The 12,763-nt window shown below is 37.4% G+C and overlaps 1 protein-coding gene across 1 annotated transcript in view; it reads left to right on the top strand.

The window, feature by feature from the left end:
• Nucleotides 1-12,763, top strand: part of PRRG1 (proline rich and Gla domain 1) — a 104,200-nt gene that overhangs the window by 68,157 nt on the left and 23,280 nt on the right. Inside the window, exon 3 of the mRNA XM_033202100.1 lies at nucleotides 9,524-9,684. Within this exon, the coding sequence (XP_033057991.1) occupies nucleotides 9,524-9,684 (161 nt within the window). The remainder of the gene's footprint in view (nucleotides 1-9,523; nucleotides 9,685-12,763) is intronic.

The following is a 12,763-nucleotide window of genomic DNA, read 5'->3' as shown; positions in this document are numbered from 1 at the left end:
AGTAACATGACCTTAATGTCTTAGCATAAATGAATTTTTATGGTCGTGCTATAGCGAAACAGTGGTAGTGTTGCCAGTTAGTCTTTGTTTCTTATTACAACATAGCTGCATAATTCCTCTGGGTCATTGCATGTGCTGGGCTCCTTTATCCCAAGGAACTCAAACATATCCCCCTAGTTGTCAAGACTTAGTGGAAGGGAAAATGGTTTACAGCCACCACAGTAAATACATAAGTTATTTGATTCACTGCTGAACTATTGTTAAGTTGAAGCCAATTCTAAACTTTAACTGAGTGTACAGCTCTATGTTGTCGAATAGGGATGAACGTTCAAACTGACAAGCCTTGTAAAGTAACTGTCTTATAATGAAGTGCCTAATTTTATTTGGCACCTCCCCTGGTTTATGGTTCAAGTGAAGGTATCCACTTAAAGTCAATTAATTATTTCATTTTTCTGCCTGTATTAGATTTGAGAGTCTCTTTATTATGGTGACATATTCAGGCCTCTTTAGTTTAGATGATGTCAATAATTTATTATAAATTCTTATCTTCAGAATTTTATAGCAGTAATATGGGTCTGCTTGTGGCTGACAACTGCATAATTTTTTCTTGGCAAGTTTTTCTCACTAGAAAAGAAAAGAACTGAGAGTCAGGCTACTTTTTAAAAACTCATTATAGTCTTGATGCTTTTTGTGTTTGATGCAATCCTCTCTGCCATTTACTTATTAAAGAAGAAAATAACCTTTGGCATATACGTTTAGAAAGGTTTCTCAACTTTAGCACTATTGATTTTTTTTTTTAATGGAGGCAAAATTTATATAACATAGACTTGACTATTTTAAAGTGTATAATTCAGTGGCATTTAGTACATTTTGTAACCAGAAGGTTGCTGTGCTGTAAGGAAAATAGTTACAAAATGTACTAAAGGTTGCTGTGCAACCTTCTAGTTACAAAACATTTTCCTCACTTCCAAAAGAGATCCTATTCCCATTAAGCAGTCACTTAATCCCTTCCCATTATCAACTTCCCTTACCAGAGAGGTACATTTGTTACAATCAATGAAACTACATTGACATGTCATTATCACCCAAAGTCCATAATTTACATTAGGGTTCACCCTTGGTGTTGTATATTCTATGAGTTTGGGTAAATGCATAAAGATTGACATGTACCCACCATTATAGTATTATACAGAGTAGTTTCACTGCCCTAAAAAAAGATACTCTGTGCGCCACGTATTCATGCCTCCTGCCCACTCCCCCTCCACTCCTGGCCATCACTGATCTTTTTATTATCTCTGTAATTTTGCCTTCTCAGATTGAAGAGAAAGAAGCCTTCTCAGATTGGCTTATTTCACTTGGTATTATGCATTTAGGATTCCTTCATGTCTTTCCATGATTTGATGCTTGTAAATTCTCAACTGTTTGGGGATAAATATCAAGGAGTACAATTGCTGTGTCATGGTAAGAGTATGTTTAGTTTTGTAAGAAACCATGAAACCATCTTCTAAAGTGACTGTACTATTTTACATTCCCACCAGCAATGAAAGAGAGTTCCTATTGCTCCATGTCCTTGACAGCATTTGATGTTGTCAGTGTTCTAGATTTTGGCCAGTTAAATAGGTGTGTAGTGGTGTCTTCTTGTTTTAACTTGCAATTCCCTGATGATATATAGCCATGAGCTACATAATGATGTTTTCTTCAATGACAGACCACATATATGAGGGTGGTCCCGTAAGATTATATACCATATTTTTACTGTACCTTTCCTGTGTTTAGATATGTTTAGATACACAAATACTTACATTATGTTACTTACAGTATTCACAGTATTCAGTAAGTTGCTTATAGTATTCAGTACAGTCACATGCCATACAGTTTTGTAGCCTAGGAGCAATGAGACTATACCATATAGCCTAGGCATTTAGATGTATAGTAGGTTATGCCATCTAGGCTTGTGTAAGTACACTCCATGATGTTTGCACAACAACAAAATCACCTAACGATGCATTTCTCATAATGTTTCCTGCCGTTAAGCAACACATGACCATATGCTGTGGAGCATATTTTCATATGTTTGTTTGCCATTCACGTATCGTCTTTGGTGAGGTGTTTGTTAAGATCTTTGGCCCATTTTTATATGCTTGTTTTCTTACTGTTTTAAGAGTTCTTTATACATTTTGGATAGCAATCTTTTATCAGATGTACCTTTTTCAAATTTTTTCTCCCACTGGGTGGTTTGTCTTTTCATTCTCTCGATATAATGGTGTTTTTTTATAGAAGTGAGTTGAGTCTAAAGGAGAGCAGAGTATGATTCTGGAGACCAAGGTATAGTTCTAGTCCTATCATCAAGTAGCTGTGGCTTGGGTAAGTCACTTAACCTATAGATTTCAGTGTAGTGTTCTGGTCAGTAAAATGAAGGGATTAAGATGGATCAGTGGTTTCCAATGTGTTTGGTGAAGCCACAGGTCTTCTAAAGGGGCCACCATGAGTGAAGGGAGGAAAAGGAAGTGCCCCTGGTATATAACACCTCTCCTTCAGACAGAACAACTCCACTACGTTGTATTTTATCTGTTTTTATTTCATGATAGGTTGATTTGCAGAGGATCCTATGACTAATAAAATTTAGAAAGCTACCAGATCTCTTTCAGTTCTGAAAATCTGCGACTCATGAACATTAATTACCATCCACATTTTGAGGCTGTATTAAAATGTGTGAACAGATAGGAAAGAAAGTGATAGAAGAACTAGTGGAATAGCTACTATTATGTGCTTCTCTGATGGTGACAAATCATTCACTCTCTATTTCATGGTTTTGAAGTATATAATTCTTCCAGTGTTTCCAATGTGGCCTATGTTTTAGGTTGAACCATATGAACCTACACTCCACGTATTAGGTTGAACCATGTGAAATGGCTGGAAGTCATGATTTTGGCCTTCAAAAACTGTAATTTCATGTACTTCAACCAATAGAAATGCAGTATGCATTGAGTTCAGAGGCTTCTTAAAGCACCTAGCTCGTATATATATATATATATAAATGAATTAATTAAAAATGTGTCACAGCCAGATGCAGTGGCTCACACCTGTAATCCCAGCACTTTGGGAGGCCGAGGCGAGTGGATCACCTGAGGTCAGGAGTTCGAGACCACCAGCCTGGCCAACATGGCGAAGCCCTGTCTCTACTGAAAATACAAAAATTACCCGGGCACGGTGGTGCACCCTGTAGTAGTCCCAGCTGCTCGGGAGGCTGAAGCAGGAGAATGGCTTGAACCCAGGAGGCAGAGGTTGCAGTGAGCCGAGATCACACCCCTGCACTCCAGCCTAGGTGACGGAGTGAGACTCTGTCTCAAAAATAGCACTTTGTAAAGCTACTACATTTCATACCAGACTTGACCAAGGAGACCAAACTCCCAGGCATTCCTGAAGTTAAGGAGACAGACTCACGGCAAGTTAATCCTATTTATTCTATATTTTCTAAGTGTATTTTTATTATCAACTTGATAAATATCAATTTTTTTCTTTCACGGAATAACTGCCACAATGGTAGTGACAGTGAGTCACACTACTACCTATTGTAAATTTGTTCTTTTTCAAGCCCTGAGCAAAGCACTCATTTATAACTTACAACTTGAGATTGGTGCTATTTTTTCAGTTTTACAGATGAATAAGTGACAGTTCGGTTTTTGTTTTCTTCACATAACTATTTGTTCTGACACCCCTTTTTCTAACTAGTGCATACTACTTAACAAGCTTAGGATATCAATAAGAATAAATTCATTACTCAAAACAACCACAAGGCTCCCCCCATCAATGCCATAATGTCTTTATTCCTTTTCTGACTAACCTTGTTCCCATGAGAAATCCAATAACTCCAGGGTTGCACAATAGGTCTAGAGGAGAGGCCCTGACTCTTGCATTGAAGAAGAGATATGGAATGCTAGGTTCATTTGTAGAAAGTCCTCATTCTCTGTTCTTGATGTTCTTGCTACTGTTGCTGGTGTATAGTTTTATATCAAAAATAGGGCACCTATGGCCAGGTGCTGTGGCTCATGCCTGTAGTCCCAGCACTTTGGGAGGCCAAGGTGGAAAGATGGCTTGAGCCCAGAGTTTGAGACCAGCGTGGGCAACATGGAAGAACCCCGTCTATGCCAAAAAAAGAAAAGAAAAGTCGAGTGTGGTGGCACACACCTGTAGTCCCAGCTACTCAGGAGACTGAGGTGGAAGGGTCGCTTGAGCCCAGGAGGCAGAGGTTGCAGTGAGCCAAGATCGCATCACTGCACTCTAGCCTGGGCTACAGAGCAAAACTCTATCCCAAAAATAAATAAATAAATTAGGGCATCCAAACCACAAACTCACACACCCACCAGAAATATGCCTGCCTTCTGACCTTGAATATCCATCATGTTCAGTCTTACAATAGAACTCTTTGTGTATCTCTTTTATTGTATCTCTGTTACCTCTTGCACTGAAGAAACTTGAGGACAGAGGTTATCTGCTACTCATCTTTGTGACTTGTTGCATCCACTTACTTCATTTATTTTTATTACTTTCTTTTGAAGAGAAAGCATGGATGAGAGCTTATTTATTTTGAAATTATGAAAAAGTGGTTACATTTTTGGAATAAATATACTTATTTTGTGTGTATGTATGTGTAAATATGCCTTAGATTTGCAATATTTAATAAGAGTGTTTCCTAACTGAATCTGAAGAAAAAAAGTTTAGTTTTTTATTTATTTCCTTTAATGGGAAAACTTCATGTTTTAAATAACACCCTAGTATTGTGTTCTCAAGGCACATTTACATTCTGTACACTTGTCACATCATGTAATCCTTCATTAAGGCATGCACATGATTCCTGATAGCTGTAATTTAACTCACACAATTTAAGGAGAAAGAGGCAATTAAGGAAGTGATCACTCAGTTTAAGGAAGTGATCAACTTTAGTTTCAAACATCATGGCTTTAGTTAAATGTCCTAGCACAAGACCTTGCAGCCTGGAAATTGCCCCATGTTTTTAGAGGAGATAGTCTGATTTCATCCTAGAGATCAAAGCTGCCACCTTCTCCTTTATTTTGTTTTCGTATTTAAAAAAATTATAATTTTAGGGGCACATGTTCTCAGGATCTCCTGAGGGCTGTGTCATGGGCAAAAAAGAAAATAATCTAGTTCTGGTATCATCATTTAGGGTCCATTAGGCTTCCAAATACTTTGATGAGCACTGGCATATTCTCTGCTACTACTTCCTGTTACCTAATATGTGGCAGACATAATTAATCTATAATAGTATCTTTCCTACAGGTCAGATTCTTACTTAAAGTGATATCTTCTAATGGACTGGATTTGGCAAGTGAGATAAAATCTGCTTGCCAGCTGAATCCATGTTGAGTTCTCAGTATTATATTACCTTGCCGCCCAGTACAAGAAATACATAGAAGATGATTATGGAATGCTTGGTAATTTGATTAGACTTGGATTAGAAGCTTTGTGTCCTGCTATATTACCTTCCAATTGCTTATTCTTCTAAATTAGACTGCTTTCCGGTTACTGGAGTTAGTGGCTTGCTTTGACTCACCTTTTTGAGTTGGATAGCATATAAGAAAATAATTGTCTCTTAGAAGCATTTAGCTTTTTTCTCTTAAAAGTTCAAAATACATTAATGTTGATTGTTTGATTTATCCTCAGAAAAACTGATTCAAAACCCAGGGATGTCTTAGACCACATTAACATATGTATTGTCTTTAAAACAAGGAAGCCGATAATCCTGATCAGTTTTGCACTTGTCAGACCAAACACAAAGTATTGCACTCAGCATAGGTCACTGTATTTTCAGAGGAAGATGATGCAGACTCAAATCCATTTTCTTTTTTTTTTTTTTTTTTTGAGACGGAGTCTCGCTCTGTCGCCCAGGCTGGAGTGCAGTGGCGCGATCTCGGCTCACTGCAAGCTCCGCCTCCCGGGTTTACGCCGTTCTCCTGCCTCAGCCTCCCGAGTAGCTGGGACTACAGGCGCCCGCCATGTCGCCCGGCTAGTTTTTTGTATTTTTTAGTAGAGACAGGGTTTCACCGTGTAGACCAGGATGGTCTCGATCTCCTGACCTCGTGATCCACCCGTCTCGACCTCCCAGAGTGCTGGGATTACAGGCTTGAGCCACCGCGCCCGGCCTCAAATCCATTTTCTATGGCAAACAGATGAAGAAACAAGACATGTTTATTCTGGAAAAGAGAAGTCCCACGGGAAACCATTTACTGTCTTTCTTCATGTATTAGTTGGCCTGTGATATGGAGGAGACGTACGTGTTAATTCAGAGGGTATAAATAAGACCAATGACTAGGAAGTTGTTAAGTCAGTAAAATATCTCTTGAAAAAGGGTACTGTAGTCAAATATCACAAATGCATGTATCATGTTCCATTTCAGGAGACTTACAAATACATGCATGCATAATGATGTTTCAGTCAACAATAGACCGCGTATACAATGATGGTCCCATAAGATTAGGAGCTGAAAAGTTTCTATTGCCTAGTGACATCATAGCATCACAGTATAACACATTACTCACATGTTTGTGGCAATACTGGAGTAAACAAACCTGCACTGCTAGTCATATAAAAGTATAGTACATACAATTATATATTGTACATAATACTTGAAAATGATAACAAATGACTATGATGCTGGCTAATAATGTATTTACTATTTATCGTCATTCTGGAGTAAACTCCTTCTACTTATGAAAAAAATTAACTATAAAATAGCTTCAAGCGAGTTCTTCTGGAGGTAGTACAGAAGAAAGCATTGTTATAATAGCAGATGACAGCTCCATGCATGTTATTGTCCCCGAAGACCTTCAAGTGGGATAAGATGTGGATGTGGAAGACAGTGATACTGATGATCCTGACCCTGTGGAGGCCTAGACTAATGTGTGTGCTTGTGTCTTAATTTTTAACAAAAAAGTTTAAAAAGTAAAAAAATACAATAAAATTTTTAAATAGGAAAAAGGCTTATAGAATAAGGATATAAAGAAATAAAATATTTTTGTACAGCTGTACAATGTGTTTTAAGTTGTGTTATTACTAAAGAGTTAAAAAGTTAAAAATTTAAAAAGAGTATAAAGTAAAAACGTTATAGGAAGCTAAGGTTAATTTATTACTGAAAAAGGAAAAACATTTTCCTTCTTTTTATTTTCATTTCATTTTATTTTTTATTTTTTAATTTAATTTAATTTTAATTTTTTTGAGATGAGGTCTCACTGTGTTGCCCAGGCTGGTCTCGAACTCCTGGGCTCAAGCAATCCTCCCACCTCAGCCTCCCAAAGTGCTGGGATTACAGGCATGAGCCACCGCTCCCAACCAAAATATTTTTTTTAAGAAATATATTTTTATATATGTAATGTAGCCTAAGTGGACAGTGTTGATAAAGTCTACAGTAGTGTACAGTAATGTCCTAGGCCTTCACATTCACTCACCACTCACTCAGGCCAACTTTCAATCCTGTTAGCTCCATTTATGATAAGTGCCCTGCAAACTCCTTTTATGGTAAGTTCCCTGTACAGTACTATTTTTTATCTTTTATATCATATTTTTCCTGTACCTTTTCAATGTTTAGATATACAAATACTTACCATTGTTATAATTGCCTATAGTATTCAGTATAGTAACAAGCTGAATAGATTTATAGCCTAGGACCAACAGGCTATATCATATAGCCTAGGTGACTAGTAAGCTATGCCATCTAGGTTTGCGACAATACACTCCGTCCTGTTTGCACAATGATGAAACAGCCTAACGTATTTCTCAGAATGGATCCACATTAAGTGATGCATGACTGTTTATACTAAATATATATTAAGGACCCTAAAAAGTCATTCAGTGAAAGATCTCTTTAAATTTGTTAACCCTAGCATTCCATAAATACTTCCTCAGAATGGTTCCAAGGAACTCTCATTAGGGTAGTGATTCTCAAACTGTGGTAATGGGAGCAGCAGCAGCAGCATTTCCTGGGAACTGAGTAGAAATGTAATTTTATAGCCCTACCTCAGATCTATGGCATCAGAAAGTCTGGAGTGGGACCCAGCAGTCTGTGTGATAGTCCTTCAGGGATTCTGATGCGGCTAAAAGGCAAGAAGCATTGTTAGAAAATTTTACTATTATTCTGCAACTTAACAGTAACCTTTTGCTTTCCTTCATTACACTTACCACAATTTGTATTTTCTAAAGTTTGTTCTAATGATGTTCTATGAATCTGTGAATTCATATTCCATATCATAATCTATTCTCTGAATTTCCTTCCTTCTGTACCTCATAAAGGGTCATAAAGGCAACCCTTTATGAGGTACAGAAGGAAATACTCATTGAAGGCCTATCATGGTTTTCACCCTGGTATAAGTGCCATCTAGCTGGTATCAATTTGGATACTTTAAAGAATCCTAAATAATAAGTCCATATATCTTATAAAGTAAAATACTCATTTCTATAACAAAGCAAAACTTTACTCCATTGCTGGCTGTCGTTGTCATTTTTAAAAGAGCACATAACTCTTTTAAAGTTTTTCATTTCCTTCAAAATGTTTTTCAGAAAATGTAGACTTTTTTAGCATCTTGAAAGATCTGTAATATGCCTTTTCTCATGTCAGAATTCTATAAATTAGGAAATGTTCTAATCTCTTGCATTAACAGAGATGAAATTCTGGTGACATTATATATGTCTCTCCAAACAAGCAACATTCTTTTAGAAAAATGTAATTGAAATTGAACTTAAAATGTATTTGTATTTAAAAATAAAAAATCTCATTTTTATTTTTATATTTTATTATTAAAATAAAATAATCTTATTATTTTACGTGGTTTCATAAATGTATTTTGAATGTTTATATTGAAATGCCTCTGTACATCATGCAGAAAAATTTTCTTTTTCTAAAGGACAGTAAAATGAGGTTGAATGTGTTAAAGCATCACACTATATTTAACTCAAGTACATTTAGAACAAAATTATTATTAGGATTTCCATAGAATGAATCATGGCCAAATTTAACTTCTCAAAATTTTTTTTTAAACCTATTCTTTTCATAAAAGTAAGAGCTCTCTGGGTTTATATTACTAGGTCAACTGAAGTGTTATTTATTTTTAGGTAGAGGGACAAAGACTGATAATCTAGAGACTGGATTTGATTTGGCTGCTGCTGTCCGTCAGCAGAATGCCTTGGGGTATCTACTTACAGTAATGAGTATAAGTAGTGCTATCAGTATTACTATATTTAAACACTCATGGTTTGCAGGAATGTGCTAAAGTCTGAATATAACATAGTTAGTTATGTCACTGTCCCTGCCCAGGGCAACTGCTATTGAAAGGACATACTCACATGATGAGGAAGATAGCAGATACAGTGGTTTGGAGCTAAGTGTTACTTCATTGCTGACTCACAGAAAGAGGCTTAGGATGTTGGCTATGTTTAGTTTTCATCTGGTATATCAACTTCCCACGTAGGTTTTTTATTACATTTTTATACTTCTTATTATATTTCTTTTTAGTTTTCCTCACGGGAGAAAAAGCCAATTCCGTATTAAAACGCTACCCAAGAGCTAATGGGTTTTTTGAAGAAATAAGACAGGGCAACATTGAGCGTGAGTGCAAAGAAGAATTCTGTACATTTGAAGAAGCAAGAGAAGCTTTCGAAAATAATGAAAAAACTGTAAGTATGTTGGCAATTAAAAACAGTTGCCCAAATTTGCCTACCTTTTTGATGTATATTTGAAATCTGCATCCCTGAATTATGTACATTGCTAGCAATTAAAAATTCCTTTGTTAGGAACTCGGAAAGTGGCATCTAATTAGTAATATTCTGTGGGTTGGAGAGCTAGGTTCACTTCCCCTTGTGCTGGACTGTCTTTGAAAGCCCCGTTTCTATAGGATTCTGCTGAGCTAGGATTTATCGTCTTGACAAGTAGGAAGGATTTGATTTGTATAAAGCTTTGTTCTAGAAGGTTATAGATAACATCACTTTGCCTAATTACAGAGAAAGTGTGGAGGAAGCTAATGGATGGTGATAGTGTTTTAAAAGGTTTTACAAAAGAAAAGACATCCAGATATACCTTCCCACTCCACGAGAATACTCCTCTTTACTTCTCTTTACTCTAGACTATATGCTATTCAAGGAGAGCAGGAATGGGACAGCACAAGGCAAGGGTGAAAATTCTGTGGAACTGCTCCACAGCTGGAAATTGTTACCAGAGGTAGCCATTGTGTAAAGATTCAGTCCTGGGCAGCAGGAAAATAACCCTAGATGCTAAACAAGTGGTGTCACTTAATGCTAAAAAGATACTAAATATACCTTAAGAGCAGCAGATGCAAAAGTTTTAAAGAAAGGGGTAAGAGGAAGAAGTCACATCTTAGTCAAATCACAGGGTTAGAAATAGGGAAAGAAATATATCATCCATGATACCATCATGCAATCACAAAGCACTGCTGGCCTTTATTTCCCTTCCAACTTTTTTCCTTTGCGTCTGCTTAGTCATTGTTGGTTTTATTTTATTCATTTTACTTTTTAAAAATAGTATATGTTCATTGTAGAGAAATTTAAAAATGTAGTAACATAAAATCACTTGAAACCATGGGCCAAGCTGTACCTTAGCCCATTTTAGCAATGGCTGGAGTGACTGGGATTCAGGGCACCACGTCCCTAGGCTGCACACAGCATGGGGACCCTGGGCCCAGCCCACGAAACCATTTTTTCCTTCTGGGCTTCCAGGTCTGTGATAGGGGTGGGTAGGGGCTGCTAATGAAAACCCATGACATGCCCAGGAGACATTTTCCTCATTGTCTTGGGGATTAACGTTTGGCTCCTTGTTACTTATGCAAATTTCTGAAGCCGGCTTGAATTTTTCCTCAGAAAATGGTTTTTCTTTTTTACTACATCATTAGGCTGTAAAATTTCCAAACTTTTATGCTCTGTTTTCCTTTTAAAATGGAATACTTTTAACAGAACCCAAGTCACCTCTTGGATGCTTTGCTGCCTGGAAATTTCTTCCGCCAGATACCCTAAATCATCTTTCTCAAGTTCTAAGTTCCACAAATCTCTAGGGCAGGGGCAAAATGCTGCCAGTTTCTTTGCTAAGACATAGCAAGAGTCACCTTTGCTCCAGTTCCCAACAAGTTCCTCCTTTCCATCTGAGACCACCTCAGTCTGGACCTTATTGTTCATATCACTATGTGCATTTTTTGTCAAAGCCATTCAACAAATCTCTAGGAAGTTCCAAACTTTCCCACATTTTTCTGTCTTCTTCTGAGCCCTCCAAACTGTCCCAACCTCTGCCTGGTACGCAGTTCCAAAGTCACTTCCACATTTTCGGGTATCTTTTCAGCAGTGCCCCCACTCTACTGGTACCAATTTACTGTATTAGTCGTTTTCACGCTGCTGATAGAGACATACCTGAGACTGGGAAGAAAAAGAGGTTTAATTGGACTTACAGTTCACATGGCTGGCAAGGCCTTAGAATCAGGCGGGAGGTGAAAGGCACTTCTTACATGGTGGCAGCAAGAGAAAATGAGAAAGAAGCAAAACGGAAACCCCTGATAAACCCATCAGATCTCATGAGATTTATTCACTATGGTAAGAATAGCACAGGAAAGACTGGCCCCCATGATTCAATTACCTGCCCGGGCCCCTCCCACAACACATGGGAATTCTGGGAGATACAATTCAAGATTTGGGTGGGGAAACAGCTAAACTATATTATGTGTATATACCACATTTTCTTTATACAGTGATCTGTCAGTGGGCATTTGGTTACTTTTAGTTAGGAGTAATATTTAGAAACCGAGATCTGGGAGCTAGAATATGCTCATTGCTACCAGAATGTCATTACTTCTGGATCTTTCAGCAATAGAGCTAGGAAAAAAAAAATCACATATATGTATACATGCATACAAATTCTATATATGTCTATATGTAGACATGTAAACATATGTATACATGTAGACATATATGTGAAATAACTAATTCATTATGCTGATTTCCAATTCCAATCCAACCCCTCAGCACTCCTCCAGCCATTCTATATTTGTAGATATGCAAAAATTCCTTATAGATGTTTTTCCACAATGAGAATTCCAGCACCCAATAACATCAATGTATTAATAACTCATTTGCTTAGTTGTTTAATACACACACAATGGGTTTGGAATTGTAATATCTATAATGTAATGGGGAGAGGGCCGGGCGCGGTGGCTCACGCCTGTAATCCCAGCTCTCAGGGAGGCAGAGGCAGGAGGATAGCTTGAGCCAGGAGTTCGAGACCTGCCTGGGTAATACAGCGAGACCCCGTTCTCCACAAAAAGGAAAAAAAAAAAAAAAAAAAAGACAAAAAAAAAGAAGTCTGCTTTCAATAGAATGTTTATTGTTGGAATTATTTACCTAATTTGGTACACAAGTCTAATTATACAATGGGAGAAAACATATTGTATTTCATGGTCCTCATTTTCATCATGTAGAAAGTGGGTCAGATTTATTCAGACATTATCTGCTGAATGCCTGCTATGTAACAGACACAGTATATACGACAATGTATAGGTTGTTCCTCCCTCATGGCATTTGCGCTCTGGTAGAAACAGCAGGCATATGCACAAAGGCTTATATGAGCATGCTGTAAACCTTAAATATACACAATTTTTATTTGTCAGTTGTACCTCAATAAAGCTGAGTTGTCATGCCAAAATCCTCTGCTTTGAGAATCAGATGGACCTTGATTTGGTGTCTGAGCTCTGTCACCTAC

The sequence above is a fragment of the Trachypithecus francoisi genome, unplaced genomic scaffold, assembly GCF_009764315.1.
Source record: "Trachypithecus francoisi isolate TF-2019V2 unplaced genomic scaffold, Tfra_2.0 Lachesis_group6, whole genome shotgun sequence".
Classification (NCBI taxonomy): domain Eukaryota; kingdom Metazoa; phylum Chordata; class Mammalia; order Primates; family Cercopithecidae; genus Trachypithecus; species Trachypithecus francoisi.
Note: the sequence above shows the minus strand (reverse complement) of the source record. Positions and strands in the feature narration are given on the sequence as shown.